Source organism: Topomyia yanbarensis, unplaced genomic scaffold, assembly GCF_030247195.1.
Source record: "Topomyia yanbarensis strain Yona2022 unplaced genomic scaffold, ASM3024719v1 HiC_scaffold_19, whole genome shotgun sequence".
Classification (NCBI taxonomy): Eukaryota; Metazoa; Arthropoda; class Insecta; order Diptera; family Culicidae; genus Topomyia; species Topomyia yanbarensis.
In genome coordinates, this window is record NW_026683371.1 from 7918 (window position 1) to 33567 (window position 25650).

A 25650-nucleotide genomic window follows, 5' to 3' on the forward strand; every position below is an offset into this window, starting at 1 on the left:
CTTACCTGTATCTCTAGTTGTTAATACGATGCTTATAAATTTATTCCGAGGTCCTTTCTCCTTTTTCCTGTAAATAGGATCTCGTGCTACTCGATATGCAAAATAAGAAGGTATGTTATTTTAAAAAAGAAACCACACTTGCGAAAACTTACCTTTTTAGTTTGCTGTTGAATCAACATTTGGAACTATTTTCAATTTTTTGTGTGCGGGCTGTTCCACTTCGTGCACCAGTAAGTTTTTTTTTCACTCAAATAGTTGATAATTTCATGGTTACTCCAGAGTTCAGTCAATTCTACTCAAATCGATACTCATTTTTTGACAGCTTGCCCCGGTTTTTGAAATTGAGTAGTGGAAACTCAAATTTTGAGTAGTTTTGAATGAGCGTGTATCTGTCAAGGTATCGAAAGTCTCTCTAGTAAAAGTCTTTGGTCCGCGCTTTTGGTACACGCAGAAAAATATGGCCTGCTTTTAATCACAAACCGTTGAACTTCAAATTGTGTTTGCTTATTTTTCATTTCAGTCTCGTTTATTCTGCTGTGATTTTATGCATTCAAGACCGAAACGTCCAATGCATAAAATTTGCAACAGAATAAACGAGAGGCAAACAGAAAAATGATGTGATTTCTGCTATGTAACAAATTTCTATGTGGCATACTATTATAATTTCATTACTTTTCCCATGATATCTATGCGTGACAGGTAATTTTTATCTGCTACTACAAATTGCAAAAAATTGTGTGTGAAATCAATATATTCAATATATCGAATTTTCTCGGTGTAAATTTTCGACTGTTATTGTTATGAAATGAAAGAGTTTGTATATACCGCACAAGAAAATTAAAATTTATCAAAATTCAGTACAAGTTTAGACAATTTGTGCATTCTAATTAGTGAAAACACATTAGCCAAGAATGGCCATTGGTTTGCTGGCTGAAAGAAACAAAAATGATTAGTCGCTATGAAACGACGATAGAGGATTATTTTTTTGCTTTTTTTATTTGGCCCATTTGACAGGTATATCCCGGAATCAAAACAATGATGTTCCAATCACTGATGCCAGCGACAATCCTAATGTAGTGTTCTGTATCTACTATGATTATGGTCTTTTGACATTGAATCGCACTACAAAGAATCATGCTTGAGACTACTAGTTTCTGCTATTCACTCATAGAGGAGCAATTTTTGGTAGCATTTTGTCATGAAGAAAATCTAAATCACGGGTTATAGATGTCGTGTTGGGGAAAAACTTTGCTTTGTTTTGATAGCATATACTCTCGATACATTTCATAGAGAGTCAAGCATTAAAACCTATTAAAATATATATGGATTTATTTTTACCCTTTTGGGATACCAATAATTTATTTGAAGCATGTTGAAGCGTTTAAGTTTTATATAATATGTTGAGATGCTAGATAAAAGAGAATGTTTGTAAACGTGTGTAGCCATATTTTAATGAAATACTTGTTATACGTCTAGCGTAGTACAATGTCCAATTTGCGAAATTCACTTGAGAACATAAAAAATATTTATATTTGTCGAAATTATAGTAATTTAGACATAACGCGTTGTTTTTCAAAGAGGTTTGCCGTCACTATAATTCCAGTCCAACAGCTCAACTGAAAGCATAATACTAAAAAAATCATATATGAACCTGTGATGTCCTTGAAAATATTCTTTTTAAAAACAGGGACGATTTTTTCTAAAAACACTATTTTCACATGAAAAAAATATTTAAATAAATCATAACAGTAATATGAAAATTTTTACGCAAAACTGGAAACGTATAAGGACATGGCAGTTAAATTACGAATAAGCTAAAAAGTCTTGAAATCGGTTGAAAACTTTTTCGACAATCGTAGTCACCGCAAGGATGTTTTTGGGAAAACATGATTTCGTTATAATCGCGTTTAAAGTTTCAAGTATAAGCCACGCTTCCGTAAGGGAGCAAGATGAAAATTGCTATAACTTTGCGTGTACTGCTCCGATTTCTATCAACATTTGAGATAACATTCTTAAGAATCAGAACTTTACGATAGAATAAAAAAAATTCGATTTTTTGGCCGACCTCAACATATGTAACCCCTTAAAGAGGTCTGAAACTATAATTATTTTTAAATCCATTCAAGATAAGCGCACTCCCACTCATGATCAATTTTCTTCAGCGAGTAAGACTGTCATTCTAGTTCAAATCACAGTAAAATATAAATTCCCATCCATAAATTATCATAAGAATTATCTTTTTAACATTTATCTAATCCGTGCTTTATAAAACATTATTCAAATGTTATGCCAAAATCGAGATATGTGTCGACGATACTGCCGAAAAAACTGCGAATAGTCCCACTCAAGATCATTTACCCTACTATCTTCCCTACATTAATTTTCCATATAAATACACCAACAGTCCAACACTCGAGCAGGCGGCTACAAGACGGTTAATTGCCGTTCCCGCTACTTAGTCCAGATTGTGTTTTCACCGATAATTACAAATTAAAAAATATCACGACTTTCATGGCATAATTCACCTACTTGCACATTTTAAATGATCTACTGCACTTTATCGTCCGTTTCACAAATCACTCGCGAGTAATTATTTTATTCTTCGGGGTAAATTTTAAGGTTGATTATAAAGCGCTAATCAATCACGATTTTTGCAAGACACAGTGTTGCCAACAGTCTTAGTTTATCCGCTAAGATCTAACATCGTTGCCGGTGATACGATTGGTCTAGCAGACTTCCAGCAATCGTTATATAGGCATTGTTTGCAATCTTGCATACAAAGATACTTCAAGCGTGCGAGCTTGAGTACGATTGTAATTTGTAAGGTACAAACTCGAACACGGTAATTCGTACAAAGCAAAAGCACATGTTTGCCTGCATGAGCAAGACTTTGTTGCAGTCTTCTACACGATTCTAAAAAAATCTCATTTAAATATTGAAATATTTTGTAGTTTTGTATTTCATGAAGTTCGAGCGCAGTTCATTTCAAAGTGATACAACCTGGTCGACGTTCATCATTTTTTTATATAATTTCTTCACTATCTTTATAGTCTTTCATGCACATGCTTCGGTAAATTATTTACGAAAAAAACTATTGACTATGATTTTAATTCTGAAAACAGATGCAGACTGAACATCGCATTTTTTGGAAGGTCCATTAAATTATCGGTCATATGCAGACTAAATGAGTTATAGATTCAAAATATACACACCTTATAGAAGGCTAACAAATTGAGTAACGATGATTGCTTTGAAGACAGCTTGAAATTGTACGATCACAGAGGTCGCTCCTCTTAATATCGATACTTGGATTTTAAATTATTCTAACCAAATTATCATTTGTCATTATTCATACTATTGGCTTCTGCACTGTAGTGTGAACTCTTGCGCTTGAAACAAATTTTCTAATGATCTGACTGCTGGGAAACTCACTAACAAATCTTATCAAATCGAGTACAATCCGTACAAAATACCGTAGATAAAAGGTTTAAAAGGACTGCAGAGATTCCGTATTAATCGAATAGCGAATTTTGTAAACCCGAAAACAAGCTCCTTATAACTTTGCGCTAATACGTTAAAATTATTTACATTTTTATGTGTGATGAGCTAACCTAATATGTCAAAAGTATACAATTTATACAACAAACTATCGCAATAGTCCATCAGAGTGCGACATTCTCAATAAACTTACTCTCCTTCAGCTGAATACGTTAACCCATGCCAACCGTCACCTTGCGGCCCAAACAGCCAGTGCCGTGAGATCAATGGCCAGGCAGTATGCTCATGTTTGCCAACGTACATTGGGTCTCCACCTGGGTGCCGCCCGGAATGTGTAACCAGTTCGGAATGCTCGTTGGATAAAGCTTGTATCAATCAGAAATGCGTTGACCCGTGCCCGGGAACCTGTGGCACCAATGCTCGATGTAATGTTAATAATCATAGTCCTATCTGCTCTTGCCAGTCGGGTTATACAGGAGATCCATTCACCAGATGCTATCCTAATCCACGTAAGAAATTGAGTTGAATGTATTAAAAAAACAATTAAAAATTTAATTTTTTATCGCAGCACCTCCTCAAGATACTCAAGTTATACCTAGAGATCCTTGTGTTCCATCACAATGTGGTCCCTATTCCCAGTGTAGAAACATCAATGGCGCACCTTCCTGCTCATGTCTAGTCAATTACATCGGATCACCACCCAACTGCAGACCGGAATGTACGATCAATGCCGAATGTCCAAGTAACCAGGCATGTATGAATGAAAAATGCAGGGATCCTTGTCCAGGATCATGCGGGCTTGGAGCCAGATGTAACGTTATCAATCATACACCGATTTGTACGTGTGAGAGCGGATACACTGGGGATCCATTTACTAACTGTTACCCATCGCCACCTCCCCCAAGAGAACCAGTTCGTGACGATCCATGTAACCCATCACCTTGTGGTCCCAATGCTCAATGCAATGACGGGGTTTGCTCCTGTTTGCCAGAACACCAAGGTGATCCATACCAAGGATGTAGACCTGAGTGCGTGCTCAATTCTGACTGTTCCCGTGACAAGGCTTGTATTCGTAGCAAATGTGTCGATCCTTGTCCCGGAACATGTGGACAAGATGCAATTTGTGATGTCTTCAATCATATCCCAATGTGCAGTTGTCCTGCTGGTATGGCTGGAAATGCATTTGTACAATGTAGACCCCAACAGGCTCCTCCAGTATCGAATCCATGCAACCCGTCTCCTTGTGGGCCAAACAGCCAATGTCGCGAAATCAATGGACAAGCCGTTTGTTCTTGCGTACCGGGATTCATCGGAAGCCCTCCAAGTTGTAGACCAGAGTGTACAGTAAGTGCGGAATGCCCACAAAATCAAGCTTGCAACAATCAGAAATGCAGAGACCCTTGCCCAGGAACATGCGGCGTTGGAGCTCGATGCTCTGTTGTTAACCATAATCCAATCTGTAGCTGTCCGGAAAGATATACCGGAGATCCGTTCGTGCGTTGTCAAGCTATAAGTACGATTTTTTACATATTTTGCATGGGTATAAATTCACACTTGTATTTAAACTTTTTTCTAGTTGAACCACCCGTTCAAATGGCTCCAATTAACCCATGTCAGCCTTCCCCCTGTGGGCCAAACGCGGTATGTAGACCTGTCGGTGACTCTCCGTCATGCACATGTTTAGACAACATGGTTGGTTCTCCTCCAAACTGCAGACCTGAATGTGTTAGTAACTCGGAGTGTCCTAGTAATCTAGCATGCATTCGACAAAAGTGTCAAGATCCATGCACAGGAGCATGTGGGGCAAATGCGGAATGCAGAGTTGTCAGTCACACTCCAATGTGCATTTGCTCGGTTGGATTCACCGGTGATCCGTTCAGCCAGTGCACACCAGCACAATCGGACATACCGAGAGAACCTTCATCCCCATGCGAACCTAGTCCATGTGGAGCCAACGCAGTGTGTAGAGAACAAAGTGGTGCAGGATCCTGCACATGCATTGACGATCACTTCGGTAACCCATACGAGGGATGTCGACCAGAGTGTATTCTGAACTCTGATTGTCCTTCCAACTTAGCATGTATCAGAAACAAATGTAAGGATCCATGTCCGGGCACATGCGGACAAAACGCCGATTGTCAAGTTGTCAACCATCTGCCGTCCTGTACTTGTATTGACGGATATGAAGGGGATCCGTTCAGATATTGTAATATTCGACCGCGAGAACGTAAGCTATTAGTTATATTTGCTTATCGAGACTGCTTTTACAACTTTTTTTTTCGATTCGTTGAAATGGACAATAATTCTGAAAGATTTTAGAAATCAATTTTTTTACGTTTTGATCACTCTTCCACCGGCTTCGACAGCTTTTAAACAAAAATAATTTTGCTACTAACAAATATGGTGAACCTAAAACCTGCTTTAACTTGAATCGATGAACGACAAGGACTTTGACCGCAACTTTGACCTTAACAATGCATTGCTTCGTTTTTTTAACGATTTAGAGTACTGAAACGAATATCTTCCGTTTAGCTTTAACCTATCAAAATCCCTGTCAACCCAACCCGTGTGGCCCGAACAGCCAGTGCAAGGAGGTCAATGGACAGGCAGTATGTTCCTGTTTACCCTCTTACAATGGATCACCTCCTGGATGTCGGCCTGAGTGTGTCTCAAGTTCAGAATGTTCGCTGGATAAGGCATGTGTGAATCAAAAATGTGTCGACCCATGTCCTGGAACTTGTGGAACCAATGCCCGATGTAACGTTAACAATCATAGTCCCATATGTTCTTGCCAAACTGGATACACTGGAGATCCATTCACTCGCTGCTATCCTAATCCCCGTAAGTCCTTTAGCCAGATAGTTGAACATCATACTAATGAAACATTTTTCGTAGCACCCCCAAAAGATACTGAAATTATTGCACGTGATCCCTGTGTTCCATCTCCATGTGGTCCCAACTCCCAATGTAGAAACATCAACGGAGTACCATCGTGCTCCTGTCTAGTCAACTATATTGGATCTCCTCCCAACTGTCGGCCAGAATGTACAATCAACTCCGAATGTCCGAGTAATCAAGCATGTATGAACGAAAAATGCCGAGACCCATGCCCAGGATCGTGCGGTATTGGAGCCAGATGTAACGTAATCAACCATACACCTATCTGTAGTTGTGAGACTGGCTATACGGGCGATCCATTCACGAACTGCTATCCCGCGCCACCTCCTCCAAGAGAACCGGTTCGAGATGATCCATGCAATCCATCCCCTTGTGGATCGAACGCCCAATGCAGTAATGGAATCTGCTCGTGTCTCCCCGAATATCAAGGTGATCCATATCAGGGATGCAGACCAGAATGCGTTCTCAACTCTGACTGTCCCAGAGATAAGGCATGCATCCGTAGCAAATGTATTGATCCTTGCCCTGGAACGTGTGGACAGGATGCTATCTGTGAAGTAATGAATCACGTGCCAGTATGCAGTTGTCCCAATGGCATGACAGGAAATGCATTCGTGCTTTGCCGACCACAACAGGCCCCACCCGTGACAAATCCTTGCAATCCGTCTCCTTGTGGACCTAACAGCCAATGTCGCGAGATAAACGGACAAGCCGTGTGTTCATGCGTAGCTGGATTTATCGGTAGCCCACCAGCTTGCAGACCAGAGTGTGTCGTCAGTTCAGAATGCCCTCAAAACCAAGCTTGCAACAACCAGAAGTGCAGAGATCCATGCCCTGGTACGTGCGGAATCGGAGCGAGATGCTCGGTAGTCAATCACAACCCAATTTGTAGCTGTCCAGAGAGATACACCGGTGATCCGTTTGTCCTATGTCAACCTATAAGTAATAGCGCGATTTTCTCTATTCTACCTTCTGTATTAACACCGAATTTTACGATTTCAGTGCAAACACAAGTTATCCCAGTTAATCCATGTCAACCATCTCCCTGCGGACCAAATTCAGAATGTCGTTCAGTTGGTGACAGCCCATCGTGTTCGTGTCTGGACAATATGATTGGTTCACCTCCGAACTGTCGACCAGAGTGTGTCAGTAATTCAGAGTGTGCTAACAACCTTGCATGTATTCGTCAGAAATGTCAAGATCCCTGCGCCGGAGCGTGCGGAGCAAATGCTGAATGCAGAGTTGTCAGTCATACTCCGAACTGTGTTTGCTCCATAGGCTTCACTGGGGACCCGTTCACTCAGTGTGTCCCGGAGCAAAAGGATATTCCGAGAGAGCAAACGTCACCCTGCACCCCGAGTCCGTGTGGGGCAAACGCAGTTTGCCGCGAGCGTAGTGGCGCCGGATCGTGTCTTTGCATTGAGGACTACTTCGGAAACCCATACGAGGGCTGCCGCCCGGAGTGTGTTTTAAACTCCGATTGTCCCTCGAACCGAGCTTGTATGAACAATAAATGCGTAGATCCATGTCCAGGAACTTGTGCGCAGGCAGCAGAGTGCCATGTCGTAAACCATCTAGCTTCGTGTAGTTGTCAGAGCGGATGCACAGGGGATCCATTCAGATACTGCAACTGTGACAGCGAGAAGGATTGTAAGATATTTTGTTTTTGTGGGTTTATTTGCTTGTAATTGCTTATTTGCTCGAAATATTGCTTTATCTGCTTGTCTAGGTTCGGGTTGGCGTCAGAAAAAAAAATAATCGGGGCACCACTGAGTCGATTCCCAATCATATCAGGAGTGTTTGGGCCAATTTTGAACCAAATCGATCGGGTCTAGTTATCGAGTTAACGGCATAGAAGTTTGTACGGGATTTTTTAACAATCTTCATGGAGAAAATCCACTTGCTCACTTTCTTACCAGTAGGTGGCACTTTGAGCATAGTATACCTACATTCACAAAGAACAGACATATAAGCTAGAGTTAGAGCTCGTATAGCGTTTGCTGGCCGATTATTGGCAAGGTGCTACTTGACATTTGCGTTTCGACTTCGCCTCATCCGAATCCGACACTAACTTAGTGACAGGACTAAGCTAGCACCGGAGTTGACACTAGCTCCAAAAAACGGAGATACAATTTGTGTTTCTGAGCAAACCACTAGGCAAGCCTGACGTCCCGTAAGAAAGGGAGCTCAGTTTAAGCTGATGAGAACTAATGGGATCGACATATTTGGTATGGCTTACCAAGCCAATGCAAGATGCACTATTCTCCTTAGTAGAGAACAATTTTGGTAAAAACTATTTTCTCTCCGTCAAGGAGAAAATTGTTTACAACCAGAAAAAATTGTTTTTATCAAAATTGTTCTCCACTAAGGAGAAATATTGCATAGTGCACCTTACATTGGCTTGCTAAGCCATAACAAATGTTTCGATTTCATTAGTTTTCATAAGCTCCTTTTCTTGCGAGATATTACGTTTGACTGGGGTTTGATCAGGAACATAAATTGAATTTCCGTTTTTTTGCGCTAGCGTCAATACGGCGCTAGCTTAGTCCTGTCACTAAGTTAGTGTTGGATTCTGATGAAGCGAAGTCGAAACGTAAATTTCTCAACTAATTTAAAAAAAGTGGTTGATATATCCATATTTTCTACAAAAATATTAATAACGGCTGAGGCAGCACACGGCGGCAGCTAAATTTCAACTTGTGATTAGTCAATAGAAAAAACAGGAACATTAAAATATTCATGGATACATGAACTGATTCGCGGTTCCCAGCGTATTAATCAATATTCACAATTCGTACTTCGTGATAGTTCACAAAATCATGAAATATTATTTAAGTATTTGTGAACTCGTTCATGATTCCTAGTAAATTGGTCATAACTCACCATTCGTGCTCGTGAAACAGTTCACAAAATCATAAAATAGTATTCATGCATTCGTGAACTGGTTCATGATTCCTAGTATAATAGTCACAACTGACTATTCGTGCTCGTGAAATAGTTTGCAAAATCATGATAAAATCATGGTCATTGATTCGTAAACTAGTTAATGATTTCCAATCTATATTGTACACTGTAATATTCAAAAGAAACTCTAGAATTTACGACAGGAATTCGAGCTTACAGCACCAGACAAGCCAATCATTTATTATACTCCAGAGTATCCACGAACCTTGGTCAAAGACGCATTTCTTTCATCGGACCTAAGTTATTCAACCAGCTTCCTACTGATTTAAAGCAAATAACATGTCGCACTCGTTTCCAAGCAAAATTGAAACTAATTTTAAAAAATAAAATAGGGGAATTTTGAATATAAACTTCGTTCACCACCAATCGAGCTTATTCCTTTAGCTATAATTGGTTACCATTTTTCTAAATAAAAACAATTGATAAATGCATTTTTTATAGCAATAAGTAATAAATAAATTTAAATTATTATGAGCTTCCTGCAAAGCTACGATGGGACCCTTAAAAGGATTCTTTTCCGCTGGGTACTCGCCGTAGCTTCTTGTCAAATTTTGTGTTTTGTCGGTCTCGTATTGTTTTTTTTTTGTTCTGAGCGTTTCCGCGATTCGTAACTTTGTTTTGTTGTGCTGACCTTTTTTTTGTACGCTGAGAACTGATGTGTCCACTACCAGGGGGCTCCATTTGTGAGCTTTTTGGTGTGGGGGTAAGAGGCGGGCTATTAAAAAAAACAAAAAACAAAAAAAAACTCCTTATAATTTTTCAATTTCATTCAACTTTACATATGGACATGCAATTTTCACGTGAACTATTTTGATTCAGAATATTATTCGTTGAATCATTTTTGTTCCATGCATTTTTTCTTGTAATAACATACAGTTATGTCCAGCTGCTAGCGACTAGTAAGAGGTACGAGTAGCAGATATAAAAAAGACTATCAGGACATCAAACATGGCTTTGCATTTTATAAGGATCCGTGTGATGTCCGGACAGAAAACGAAAACTGCGCTGAGCACCAAATACACATTATAGAGCCACAAATCGTTTTTGTGATATAGTTCACAGAACAAGATATCACGAATTAGGCAAACTTTTATGATCCGGTTCAAATATATCACGATAAGGCGACGAGAAATTACAAATATCATAACTCCACGTGTCAGATTCAAGAGTAAGCTCGAGAATAAAATATCACTATAACGTACATATACATTATGAAAATCGTAGCTAAGATCTCGAAATCATGATCACGTAGCTAAGCTCCTAGCTGAGCTATCGTGTCTACAATATCACGATAAGGTAAATAGAAATTACGAAAATCGTGACAAAGATCCAGAAAGCATAAACATAAATCACACTACTTGTGACTAAAATATCAAAAATCGCGACTAAAATACAGAAATCATGACCATAAATAGCTCTACTCGGGGCTAACATATCACGATAAAATGAATCGAAATTACAAAAATCGTAACTAATTTCCTGAAATCATGAACATTAATCATTTTACTCTGTCGAACATAGCTTACTGCCCGACTATGTGCCGTTAGGCCCTGTGCACAACTAACTCAAACATTATTTCGTTAGAAGTTTAATAACTTCTCCGGACTAGCCAGTTTTGTAGATGATAAAATTATCTGTCAGAATCTCATTTTTAGTAACGTTGTTATGCCTAGAGTGCCACCTAGTGATCGATTAGGTTCAATATCTAACCAGACACTCCTAATGGCATTGTGAATTAACTCAGGGATGGGTTTTTATTGCTTCCTCTAATCAGCATATTGAACATGATGCTAGCTAATTTGAAAATATTAAAATTTGCCAAAGTTACAAGCCTTTCGAAGTATACTTAACCGTTATGTGTCCGACCCAGGTACCTTCTCAGATTACAATTAATGAAAATTCAATGTCCTTTCACTAGCTGGAAATTAATCCTTAGTATCATCTTAGAAAACCACCAGTCATAGCTTTTGGAGAAATAAAATTAACGCTATAATTATGGAGGACGTTTGGTGTAGGGGAAATAAATCAACGGCTTTTTTGTCCACTTAATTGTTAGTATTGAACCTCTAGAAGGGTTTCCCACAATCTCGGTGGCCACACAGAACCTCCTGTGTTTTAAACAGCCATGCATTCCTCGCGTGTATTTGCTGTAACACACGCAGATTGAAATCAATCGGTAATAATTTTCGAAAAACTAACTGCGATAAAAATACTAAACTATTTCTACCCAGACTTTCAAGAGAAAATACCCGATAGATTATTTTCTACAGCGTTTCTTCCGTGATGCAATTTGATGTGGACAACCGTTTAATAGCGTTTTTCTCGAAACCGCATTTCACAAATTGGCGATCACGATAACTCAAAAAGTAATCAACGAATTTATTTATTTTTATGAGAATGGACCCTATTATTTTGAAGAAAAGTGAGCGAATTTTTCAGTAAAATATGAGATTTTTCGGTTTTAGTGAAGCCATTTTTCGAAACTCGAACTTTTTCTATTCTTTTTTTTTATTAGTCGAGTAACTACAGGTCTGAGATTTACAAATCTTATTGAATTTCCTGTGTCAGATAATTTTATCTTGAGTTATCGTGTTCACGGCGGCTCTCCTCGATGTGGCACTGGTTGGACGTCTACTCTTGGAACGCTCGTATGTGTAGCTTTGCGTGACTGCAAATATTTCATTTTCGTACACAATGAATGTATAAATAAATCTTAATATTACATAAAAGATCCATTGCTGCCTTGCCTTCAAAGTGGTAAAGCAAAATAACTTTAGGTTTGAGCACTTTACACCAGACGCCCCCCTTAAGAGACCCTGAGTACGGGCTATTGAATTTTTTAGCCCTCAACAGGGTGCTCGGGCAGCCGCAGTTTTTTAACCGAACAGATTAACAGATGAATTATTCTGGTTCCCGGGAATTCAAATTTCCGTAGCCATGTTTCAGTACCGGGTACCCGTTGTGATTAAAAAGTCCAAATCGAACACAAATCGACATCGTTATGAGTTTTTCAATTTGCTGGTACCCTGTTGGACACATATCGGTTAACAAAAATATATGAGCCAACACAATAAAAATTACATCAACAATATGTATAATTATTTAAACAATTTCCCAAAAAAAAAACAGACATACCTGTGGAGTACGTTAATCCCTGCCAACCAAGCCCGTGTGGGGCCAACAGCCAATGTCGTGAAATAAATGGTCAAGCTGTGTGCTCTTGTCTGCCCACATACATCGGATCTCCTCCGGGATGTCGTCCGGAATGTGTGACCAGCTCAGAGTGTGCGTTGGATAGGGCGTGTAACAATCAGAAATGTGTTGACCCGTGTCCTGGAATCTGTGGAACCAACGCCCGATGTAACGTAAAGAACCATAACCCTATTTGTTCTTGTCAATCCGGATACACTGGGGATCCATTCAATAGATGCTATCCTAATCCACGTAAGAAATTGTGTATACTTCACTAGTTACCCGAACTGACGTATCTTTTCCTCGAACAGCCCCTCCAAGAGACCCGGAGATTGTTGCTCGCGATCCCTGCGCTCCCTCTCCATGTGGACCCAATGCTCAATGTAGAAACGTGAATAGAGGTGCTTCATGCTCATGTCTACCGAATTATATTGGTTCACCGCCCAACTGTAGACCGGAGTGTAGCATCAACGCTGAGTGCGCAAGCAATCAAGCTTGCATAAATGAGAAATGTAGGGACCCCTGTCCTGGTTCATGCGGCATTGGAGCACGCTGCAACGTTATCAACCATACACCGATATGTACCTGTCAAGAGGAATATACTGGGGATCCATTCACCAATTGTTACCCTAAACCTCCTCCACCCAGAGAACCTATCCGAGATGACCCTTGCAATCCTTCACCGTGCGGTTCGAACGCTCAGTGTTCCAATGGAGTATGCACATGCTTGCCCGAGTTCCAGGGAGATCCGTATCGGGGTTGTCGTCCAGAGTGTGTATTGAATTCAGAGTGTTCTCGAGATAAGGCTTGTATTCGCAGCAAATGCGTTGATCCCTGTCCAGGAACCTGTGGTCAGGATGCTGTGTGCGACGTCGTAAATCATATACCGGTGTGTAGTTGTCCGCGAGGAATGGCAGGCAACGCATTCGTACAGTGCACCCCACAACGTGCTCCAATCGAAACCGATCCATGTAACCCTTCACCTTGTGGGTCCAACAGTCAATGTCGACCCATCAACGGACAAGCTGTTTGCTCTTGCATTCAAGGTTATTTCGGAACACCTCCCTCCTGCCGACCGGAATGTTCCATCAATTCGGACTGCATACAAAGTATGGCTTGTATGAACTTTAAATGTAGGGATCCATGCCCAGGTACCTGCGGGCTGGGGGCAAGATGTACTGTAGTAAATCATAACCCAATTTGTAGCTGCGGGAATAGAATGACCGGTGATCCTTTTGTTAGGTGCTATGAAATAGGTAAAACCTTTCGTATTATTTTATCAAAGTGTATGTTCACAAAATGTTTTTTTTTCACCAGTGGAAAAACCCCCCACCCAAGATACCCCTCGAGATCCTTGCATTCCGTCGCCATGTGGTCAAAATTCTGCCTGTGTGAATCGCAACGGTAACCCATCTTGTTCTTGTCTTCCCAACATGATTGGAGCACCCCCGAACTGTCGTCCAGAGTGCGTTAGTAATTCCGATTGTTCCAATACGCTGGCCTGTATAAATCAAAAATGTCAAAACCCTTGTTCTAATGCGTGTGGAACCAATGCAGATTGTAGAGTTTCCCTCCACATCGCTAACTGTATTTGTCCAGAGGGCTACACTGGCAATCCATTCGTCAATTGCTTCGTACAATGTGAGTTTCGGTTGCGTTTGTTAGACTGCGGCAATTTCAATTTTCAGATAATTTTAACTAACATCACATATTTTCATTCACGATTTCAGCTGTTACTCAACAACCTGAACCAGAGCCTAGGGATCCATGTTACCCATCACCATGCGGTACGAATGCTCGGTGTCGACCAGTCGATGGCGGTTCGGTGTGCGAATGTTTCGAAAATTATTTCGGAAATCCGTACACTGGTTGCCGACCGGAATGTGTGACCAACTCTGAATGCTCTAGAAATACAGCTTGCATTCAGAACAGATGCAAAGATCCATGTCCAGGAGTGTGCGGCTACAACGCAGATTGCAATGTTATCAATCACACACCAACTTGCACCTGTCCGGAGGGAATGGTCGGTAACGCATTCGAGCAGTGTTCGCGAAAACCAGAACCACCCTCACCATCAGATCCGTGCTATCCATCACCGTGCGGACAGAATACAGTTTGTCGATCCTCCGGTGGAAACGCTGTCTGCGAATGTCTTCCAGATTTCAAAGGAACTCCGTTCGGAAGAGGCTGTTACCCGGAATGTGTCATTAATTCAGATTGTCCAAGAGACAAAACATGTGTCAACAAGAAGTGTGTCGATCCATGTCCAGGAGTTTGTGGATACAGAGCTGTATGCCATGCCATCAATAACAATCCAGTTTGCTCATGCCCGAACAACATGATCGGTGATCCATTCGTCGAATGTGAAGAATCGCGACCCAAGGATCCGTGCAATCCTTCCCCATGCAGGACGAATGGAGTTTGTCGTGTCATTGGCGGAAGAGCCGACTGCCAATACCCGGAGTGTGTCACCAACTCCGAATGTTCATCCAATCGTGCGTGCTTTAATCAGAAGTGTAGAGATCCATGCGTTGGAGCTTGCGGAGTGAATGCTATCTGTAACGTGGTGAATCATTCACCGGTATGCTCGTGCCCAGAACGTCACGCTGGTTCACCCTATGTTCAATGTAACCCACAAATGGACCCGATTCCGAAAGCTGAGTGCATCAGTGATGATCAGTGCACGAACGACAAGGCCTGCATAAACCAACAGTGCATCAATCCGTGCACAGCCAATACTGGCTTATGTAATCTTAATGCCGAATGTCGGGTTCAATTCCATCGAGCAATCTGCACATGTCGCGAAGGGTATACAGGTAATGCACAGTTTGCTTGCTATGAAATCGGCTGCCGGGCCGATTCGGATTGTCCACCGACAGAATCATGTGTCAACCGAAACTGTGTCGATCCATGCCAGTATACTCAATGTGGCAGAAACGCAGTTTGTAGGACAGATTACAACCACAACGCAAGATGCCACTGTCTAGATGGTTACAGAGGAAACGCATTGGCGGGATGTACGCGACCCGAGTGTACCAGTGATGATGAGTGTCCTTATCATCTGTCATGTCAGAACGAACAATGCAGAGACCCTTGCAACTGTGCTCCAGGAGCGCAGTGTAGAGTTGATAACCACAGAGCGCTGTGTAGATGCCCACCAGGCTACACCGGAGACGCTAGCTTTGCTTGTGAAAAAGGTATATCAACTGCAGCGTGTAGACGTACTGTATCTTTTTGCTAATTTAATAATTATGTTTTGTAGAGCCCCTCAGAGATTCGGATCAATGTAAGATGGATGCCGATTGCTCTAGCAAGTTGGCTTGCTTCAGTGGAATGTGTAAGAATCCTTGCTATGAAACGAAACCTTGTGCTGAGCATGCGGTTTGTACGGTGCAAGACACCCTCCCGCTTCGGACAATGTTCTGCGTGTGTGAAGATGGATATGTTGGTGACGCCGAAAAACAATGCTTGCCAGGTTTGTTGGAATTCGAGGCCACCTCTCAAAACCATTCGCTTTTACATGATTTTAACTGCTTAGAAATAATATGCTCTTTAATTTCCAGATATTCAATAACAATTTACTTAAATTACTTTCATAACTTTCCCTCAGACCATCCTTAGCAGATCTGTTTCTATATTTAACATGCGCAGCGCTTAAACCTTTCAACCTGTTGAATCGCATAACCTAACTCTTTCTTTTATCCACTCAGTATCAACTGTCGTACCTGAATGTACCTCAGACATTGAATGTGCAGCGACGGAAACATGTAGAAATCGAGTGTGCGTTAACCCGTGCACGGAATTTAATCCATGTGCTCGTACGGCTGAATGTTTAACCCAGAGTCACAAAGCCATCTGTGTATGCCCCAGTGGCATGGTGGGAGATCCATTCCAAAAATGTTACTCGGAACCGGTAATAGCGCCAGAATGTACCGTCGACTCGGAATGTGCTAGCAATCGAGCCTGTATCAACCAGAAATGCCAGGACCCATGCGCTGAGGGTAACCCATGCGGTGGAAATGCAGAATGTCGAACCCAATACCACAGGCCACTGTGCACGTGCCAGAAGGGATGGGGAGGTGACCCAAGAGTTCAGTGTTATAAGCGTAAGTTATAATTCATGCTCACCACCGTCAGCAAGTTCTAAAACTATTTACTATTTTCAGCGGAATGCCAAAACGACAACGACTGTCCATACGACAAGGCTTGCTACAACGAAAAGTGTTTGAACCCATGTACGTACGGCGCAACGCAGTGTGGCCGTGGAGCAGAATGTCTCCCACAAGGGCATCACGCCAACTGCATTTGTCCACCAGGAACGCAAGGAAATCCACTGATCTCCTGTGTGACTGGACTTTGCCAGTACAATGAAGATTGTGCTGATCATGAAGCTTGCGACCGATTGAATAGAGTATGCCGACCAGTCTGTGATAATGAGGCATGTGCTTCTACGGCCAACTGTATAGGTAAAAATCATCAAGCGACCTGTGAGTGTCTGTCTGGTTCCCGTGGAAATCCGTATGTAGGTTGTACTCGAGATGAACCGGAACCAGCATGCCGAATCGACGGAGACTGTCCTTCACAACAAGCGTGCATCAACAGCCAATGTACGAATCCATGTACAGAAATCAGTCCGTGCTCGCGGCAGCAGTCTTGTACAGTTGTCGATACTTTACCACTCCGAACAATGATCTGCGCGTGTCCTTCGGATATGATCGTTGACGTTAACGGGCAATGTAAACCGATTGTGGTGGAGGGTTGTCGGACTGATAACGACTGCCCAGATACAGATCGCTGCATTAGAGGACAATGTACGTTAGCCTGTCGAGCGGAGCCTTGTGGAGTCAACGCTCAGTGTGAATCCAGCGGTCATCGAGCTCTTTGCTCGTGCGCTCCTGAATATGTCGGTAATCCGCATATCGAGTGCACTCCAGAAGCCCGAGTTCCATCTCCCAAGGAATGTTCAGCCGATGACGATTGTCCTCTTGATCGGTCGTGTTTCAACGAGCGATGCATCAATCCCTGCACACAAGATGTTTGCGGACGAGGTGCTATTTGCCACGTACAGCTACACAATGCCGTTTGTAACTGCCCAACCAACTACAACAAAGACAAATCTGGAAACTGCGTTCCACGTAAGTATTCAGCTATTTAATTATTCGACAAGTTTATTTACTTGAACCGTTTTTCTTCACAGCGTCAGCCGATCTGCCAAAATGTCGTTCAAACTCAGACTGTACTACAAGCGAAACATGTGTTAACGAAATCTGTGCTAATCCTTGCAATTGCGGCCAAAACGCCGATTGTTACGTCAAGGACCACTATCCGGTATGTAGCTGTAGACCCGGCTACTCGGGAAATGCTCAATTCGGATGCGTTAAACTGGGATGCCAATCGGATAGTGAATGCACCAACGACAAACAATGCTACAATGGTGAATGTCTGAATCCATGCTCCCTGGAAGATTCGTGTGCTCTGAACGCTGAGTGTTACGGTGATAAGCATCGAGCTGCTTGCCGCTGTCTGCCCGGATTAGAGGGGAATCCATTCGTCCAGTGCCGGCGGGTAGAATGCCACTTTGACGGAGAGTGTCCAGATAGCCGTGCATGTATACAAGAGCAGTGCGTTGATCCATGCAGTACAATGGCACCTTGTGCCCAGAATGCCATCTGTTTCACGCGTAATCATGCGCCACATTGCAAGTGCCCTGATCATCTACCTGATGGAAATCCGTTCTCATTCTGCGAACGTCGTGTTCCTGAGCCGGAATGTACGATGGATGTGAACTGCCCAAGCCGACTGGCCTGCATCAATAACAAATGTGTTGATCCATGTGTGGAACTAACACCGTGTGCGCGAACAGCACACTGTACAGTTCTGGATTCTGTTCCAGTTCGAACCATGGTCTGTGAGTGTCCAGAACTCCACGTACCGGATTCAAATGGTGAATGCAAACGAATCGTACTGCAAACACAGGTGGAATGTACGAGTGACTCTCAGTGTTCAGATAGTGAAGCCTGTATCAACCGACAGTGCAAGAACCCATGTAACTGCGGAACACACGCTACGTGTACTGTTAAGAACCACCGAGGCGTTTGCTCCTGTGAAAATGGATATGAAGGAAACCCGAACATTGCATGTAGAACGATCGGTTGCCGCGTCGATTCCGAGTGTGAATTTAGCAAAGCATGTATCAACGGAAACTGCGTGAATCCATGTTTGGACAGTAATCCTTGTGGAATTAATGCCGAATGCTTTGCAGTTTCAAACCGAGCCGAATGTCGCTGCTTAAGTGGCTACAGAGGAAACCACTTTGTACAGTGTACGGTTGTCGAGTGTCGCAGTAACAACGATTGTCCAAACGATAAACAATGTCGCAACTCTCAGTGCGTGGATCCCTGCATATACGACAGCTCATGTTCGCCCAGGGCAGAGTGTAAAGCTCACAACCATCTAGCAGTATGTAGGTGTCCAGCGGGATTAGTCGGTAACCCATACGTGGACTGTCGACCAGAAATTATTCCCGAGTGTGTCTACGACACCGATTGTCCGTCGCACCTGGCTTGTATCGATAATAAATGCATAGAACCATGTGGAGTCCTAGAACCATGCAGTCTACCAGCCAGATGTGAAGTTATACCATCATCGCCGGTCAGAACAATGATCTGTATTTGCCCAGACGGGTATATCAGTAGCGGAAGCGGCACATGTAAACCAGTAATCAAGTCCGGTTGCATATCGGATTCGGATTGCTCCAGCGACACTGCTTGCATCAATAGTATTTGTAAAAACCCTTGCAACTGCGGTCCCAACGCGGAATGTCGAATTAAAGACCACAAACCGGTGTGTTCCTGCAAACAAGGCTTCGACGGAAACCCAGAGATCGAATGCATCAAGATCGAATGTCGTGCCGACGATGATTGCTCCATGCAGCATTCGTGTATCAATCGACAATGTGTGCCTGTTTGTTCGATTGATTCTTGTGGAAGACAAGCTGAATGTTATGGCCAAAATCACAGAGCAATATGCGAGTGTATGCCAGGATATGAAGGTGACCCAAGAGTTAGCTGTAAATTGCTGGGATGTCGGGCTGACTCGGACTGTCCTACGGATAAGGCCTGTATAAACAACAAATGTGAAAACCCTTGCGAACGGCAAGCTATCTGCGCACAGAATGAACTGTGCCAAGTGTATCAACACCGTGCGGAATGTGCCTGTCCACCGCCATTCGAGGCAGATCCGATCAGAGGATGTGTGCTGCGAGACGAACGGTGCCGAACGGATGGCGAATGCCATTCACAAACCGCCTGCATCCAGGGCGACTGTGTAAACCCGTGCAATGTGACCGAACCATGCGGTGTAAATTCAATGTGTAAGGTGTTGGACACTCTTCCAGTTCGTACGATGATTTGCGAATGTTTACCGGGCTATCAAGGCAACGCGGCCATTCAGTGTGATAAAAGTAAGTATTGGATGAGTCTTTATGAAAAATGTCTATTTCTGACAATGTTATTTCCACAGTGGCACTCTGTCAAATCGATCGAGGGTTCATAAGAAACGCAAACGGTGAATGCGTATGTCCCCCCGGGTACGGTCTTACAATCTACGACGATTGCCAGATTTGTCCCGAGAAAGATGGACTAAAGATTGATGACACAGGACGTTGCGTGTGTGCCTTGGAGCGAGGTATGGTAATCGATGAACGCGGACGCTGTATTTGTCCAACTGACTATGGCTATCGGCTAACCGAACGTGGTGAGTGTGTTCGTACAGCCGTACCGGAGTGCATACGGAATAGCGACTGCCCAGATTGGAGATATTGCGACGAGCAGACTAAGACCTGCGAAGATCCATGTACGACAAAGGTGTGCGGAAAGAATGCGCTCTGTAATGCAACCAACCACCAAGCGGTATGTCAATGTATTTCCGGATATACAGGAAACCCCGAGGAGCATTGCAGTAAGTGTTTCATATATTAATGTGTAGAACTTTAATTTTCAACCATATTTGTTCTGCCTGTTCCACAGATCAAACAACCGGTTTCCGTACTGATATCCCAAAGCGGGATATGCAGGTTACCTGCCAAGCGGACGGCGTACAGGTGGTAATCGATTTGATGGAATCTAACTTCAACGGTGTATTGTATGTGAAGAGCCACAGCAAGGACGAAGAATGCCGACGGGTAATCAACCTAGCCGGTGATTCCTCTCAGAGAACACAGATCAAGGTACACTTTGGAAGTTGTGGCTTGATCCATATCAACGGTATCGCCAGTTTCGTGCTGGTGATTCAGAAGCACCCGAAGTTGGTGACGTATAAAGCCCAAGCCTATCACATCAAGTGCGTCTATCAGACAGGCGAGCAAAACGTAACCCTCGGATTCAACGTTCAGATGTTGACGACGGCGGGTACGATCGCGAATACCGGGCCACCACCAACGTGTGCTATGCGAATCGTCGCCTTTAATGGCGAAGAAATCAACTCAGCCGAAATCGGTGACAATTTGCGACTACAGGTTGAAGTACAACCAGCAAGTGAGTATTTTCTAATGAAAAGGAAATCAAGTTCAGGTTCGTCAACTTTTCTTTCCGTTTATTTTCAGCTATTTATGGAGGATTTGCTCGAAGCTGCGTGGCCAAAACAATGGAAGATAGCGTGGAAAATGAGTACATTGTGACAGACGAGAATGGATGTGCAACCGAACCGAGTATCTTCGGTGATTGGGAGTACAACGCCGAAACCAACAGTTTGCTAGCCAGTTTCAACGCGTTTAAGTTCCCATCGAGTGACAACATTCGGTTCCAATGTAACATTCGTGTATGCTTTGGCCGATGCCAACCGGTCAACTGTCACGGTGCCAATGCATTTGGAAAACGCAGAAGACGAGCGATCACTGATATGAACGAAATTGAACTAATACTGAACAGGACTAGACGAGCTGCCAGTACGGCACTAGCTTCCGACGATACGCTAGGTATCGAGGGAACACTGCGAGAAGAAATCACCGTAGAATCGAATGCGATTCTAACGCTTGAAAGGAGGGAGGAGCGATCATATGATTCAGATAACAGTAAGTTTGGGACACGAAGCACTCTTGGAGTATGATTGTATAATATCTTATACTCTATTTTCAGTACTTCCCGCTGCTCAACGTGTCGAAGATATTTGCGTATCGATGATCGGACTGATCATTGCGCTGGTCATAACTGCGCTGCTGGCACTTGTAGCCGTGGCTGTGGCAGTTTCCTGTTGGCTCATGGCCTACAGGCGACGTCCGACAATAACTGGACCCTTGCCGCACCCACCGGAGTTCCCGAACCCGTTGTTTGCGCACCAAGAACCTTCTGAGCCATCTCACGATTACATGACGTGAGAAGGCCAACCTATCCGCAGACCAAATGTCACTGTAAATGTCAAGTGTACTAAATGTTTATATTGTTTTTTTAAACTGAAACATCAAAGACGACCCAGACAACAACGAAATCCGAACGAAAGTAGAAAGTTTTAAGATAGGATACTTGAAAAAAAACACTGTAAATAGACACATTAAGAATAATATTTTTGAGAAGGACAGTGGCACCACTAGAGTAGGAACGGTGCTTTAACCTGAAGGCAACGAATGCGTACAACACTGTCCGTCCATCGTTATTGCAAACCCAATGCGGATGCAAAAGTTGTCTTAGACCAGCTCGTTTTTATAATAAATTCACGCGGAATACGACCAACCGAACCGATAGAGCATCTCCACTCGAACCCGCTTCCTGTTGTAACCTCATGTAAAAAGCAAACTAAGATCGAGAAACCTGACGAACAAAAAGCAACCTCAACCTCGTTAGCAAATAGGACACTTATAGCACCACTTGTCTCGTTTCTCGATAATCCTAAAACGGCGGGTTGAGCTGTGATATCAAAGGAACGATGCACTGGCAACGCGCTCTGCACCCAGTACTTCGTGAGCGGTTGGTGGTTTTCCACGAACAGAATCGAACATCTCCTCCGCGGGTCGTTACTAGTCTTTTATTTATTAATGTTATTATTGTATTTAGTTAGAGATGGATCTAGCAGTTTCAACGTATCTTTTGAACTACTCTGCACAAATTCCTCGCCCAAAGTTGAAGGAGGCTCGTTCCCTACCCGTACTATTCGCTATCTTGCCTTCTTTGGCTCTACAACGAAACAAACACTGCAATACCATAAGTTGTTCATCGAAATCTTCACTTGAATTCGAATCCAACTAAACTCTGGGAAAGCGCACTATTCCCCCGCATGTCTCCACTTGTGGACAATGTTATCGGTGTTATTCCACTAAATATAGTTGTTTTAGTTGTAATTTATTAAAAATTTTATGAATAATCGAAAAACACGCGAACTCGACCCCCGGAGGATTTGTATAACCTAGGTTAATTGAAAGCAAGAATAAAATACGATTGAAACGCTGCGTGTACTATTGCGACAGCGAAGAATTCCACACAGACAGAACGTAGTCATTATACAACTAACCTATCAATTAACGACGAAACTATACGAGATTCACATTCCGATATAACCTGTACTGTTGAAACTGCCATTAAAAACTCTAAAAAATATCACCCGCGAAAAGTCACCTCGTGTCATCCCAATTTAAAAATCGAAAACGTGAAAGAAGCAGCGATCTTTCACTAACTTCGATTTGGACTTTGGGATAGCAAGGTCTATTTCTAAACAAAAAAGCTACTTATTGTTAAACCTTACTGCCCTTTCGGAATACTGCACAAAAGCGTGCAAAACGGTAGTAAAATTTCGATTATCGACTAATTGAAACGCTTTAGTTTTTTGATCGTTTTATGAGAGAAAAAGTGGCTGCAGTCTCCAAGAGACGATAATGGCAGAATCCACTATTTTCGGCAATCACCCTAACAGGTATTCTTCGATTCCTTTTATGGCTTCCAATGCCGAGATATTTATGGTTATTTTAACTGATAATAATGTCAACTATTAAGACTGGATTAACATTAATTGAGGTAAAACAAAGAAGAGGAATGCGATGATAAGAATGAAAACGTTTTCCTGAAGAAAAAATCTACAGCTGAAATTTTTCGGTACTTTAAACATAGACAAAGAATCCTATTCGAAATTATCCCAGTGTAATATTTTTTTATCACCATGTATAGTTCATGTGAAGCATGCAAATATCACCTCAAGCAAAACAAAAACGTTGATGGAATAAAAAACTACTAATAATATTATGGATATTTAGTTGTCATTACTTCGAATTACTTATTATGATTTTTTTTGCCCGCCAAATCTCTCAAAACACAAGGTAAATTTTCCCAACGAATAAAACGCGTTCCAGCTAGCGTTTAATCGAACTTAAAAAAAAATCTTTTATTAATCTAAAATCGTAGATATCAATATAAAAGGCAAATAATATACTCATATAGATTTACCATTCCTATTTTCACACTATTTGTTTAGTATACGATTTGTCTATTCAAACAAACTGCACAAAATTTTGTTTTTAAACTTAATGAACGATGTATCACAAAATTTGGACCCGTTGATGCGTCTTTTTCTTCGTTATGAAAATTTTAATGAAAAAATAATTGGTGGATAATGTCAGAAACATAACCGGACGGAAGTAGAATACACTTTAGGCATCAGTTTTTAATGTCGTCTGAAAGGTTGTATTGAAGTCCGTTACCATTAGAACCATAGCATCATAATCATTAGCCGAAGGTCCCGTAAAAAGTTCGTTTGTTTTGGTGCGAAGACCTCGAACGTTATGGTAATACACCGTGACTGAACGATTAGTTTTGTTGTGATTGCGAAACAGAGTAATGCCCAGAGTAATTCATTCCAGTTGCGAAGATTGAAATTGAAAAACCGATCTAGTGTGGAAGGGTGCTTACAGACTGGCGGCGAGAAGCTGAGCTGGCGCTGGAACTGACATAAGAATGCGAGATGCGAGAAACCTGCTTGCTGCAAACCAAATGGGTGATGTCAGAGTGAAAGCCGAGCGGATCTGCGCCGACTGCCCGCTTTCACTCTGATATCATCACTTTACTTTGCTGCAGGCAGGTTTCTCGCATCTCGCATTCTAATGTCAGTACCAGCACCAGCTCAGCTTCTCGCCGCCACTCTGTAAGCGGCCAAAGTCAAAGTCGCAGAAAACCTGAGGCGACATTATGGACTTATCCAGCTATGTTGGTATTGTGCCGTTTTGACGTCTGAATTGGGAAGAAAACAAATCGTTTACACGGCAAATTGGGAGGAAAACAAATCGCTTCTGGGTTTAAGGGGAGGGCGGCAGAATAAAAATGCGAAATCTCAGTGTGAGTATTTGAAACGTCAGATATCTCAATGGAACCATTTCGAATCGACTTTTTCATACAAGCTTGCATACAATTAACCTTTCGTTTCGAGATGCGTAATGCCACCTCTGTTCGGCCGGGTAGACTTTAACAGTGATACGGATTTAAGCTACATACCAACTCCGACTTTGAACGACACGATAGGAAGTTCGTTAAGATTTTTGCCTGGAAACTAATTTTTGAACGCCAACAGTCTCGCCGGTGTTGAGGTTGCGCAGCACCAAATCGCCCATGCCATCCTCTGTGGCTTTTGGATAGAAGTCGGATGGGTAAAGCCAGTAGATACAGAATACTAGATTAGGATTGTCGCTGGCATCAGTGGTAGGAGCATCATTATTTTGATTCCGGGATATACCTGTCAAATAGGCCAAATAAAAAAGCAAAAAAAATCCTCTATCGTCGTTTCGTAGCGACGAGTCATTTTTGTTCCTTTTAGCCAGCAACACATTGGCCATTCTTGGCTGATGTATTTTCACTAATTAGAATGCACAAATTATCTAAACCTGTACTGAATTTTCATTTCCTTGTGCGGTATTAGGGTGACCATACACCCTGGTTTCCCAGGACATGTCCTGGTTTTGCATTGCCTGTCCTGATGTCCTGGGAAGTCGAGGAAAATGCTTGATTTGTCCTGGGTTTTCTCCTGTAAGCCTAATATATTTCTATTTATTCAGTCAGTTCAGATTTTCACTATGCTCCAGATCGCAGTAACGACCGACCGCAACCATAACTGCAACGTATACTCATC

The 25650-nt window shown here is 42.4% G+C and overlaps 1 protein-coding gene across 1 annotated transcript; it reads left to right on the top strand.

Moving 5' to 3' along the window:
* Positions 1-3701: 3701 nt before the first annotated feature.
* LOC131694893 (fibrillin-1-like) lies at positions 3702-23777 on the top strand (the record flags this gene model as incomplete). Its single annotated transcript, XM_058983409.1, has 18 exons — positions 3702-4007; positions 4067-5011; positions 5075-5725; positions 6031-6339; positions 6394-7338; positions 7399-8046; positions 12490-12804; positions 12864-13808; positions 13870-14193; positions 14283-15749; positions 15815-16027; positions 16263-16658; positions 16719-17687; positions 17750-20014; positions 20074-20511; positions 20580-21086; positions 21155-21622; positions 21687-23777. Coding segments are annotated over 18 exons (12350 nt in total), but the record flags the coding sequence as incomplete, so codon positions are not given.
* Between the last annotated feature and the right edge of the window lie 1873 nt (positions 23778-25650).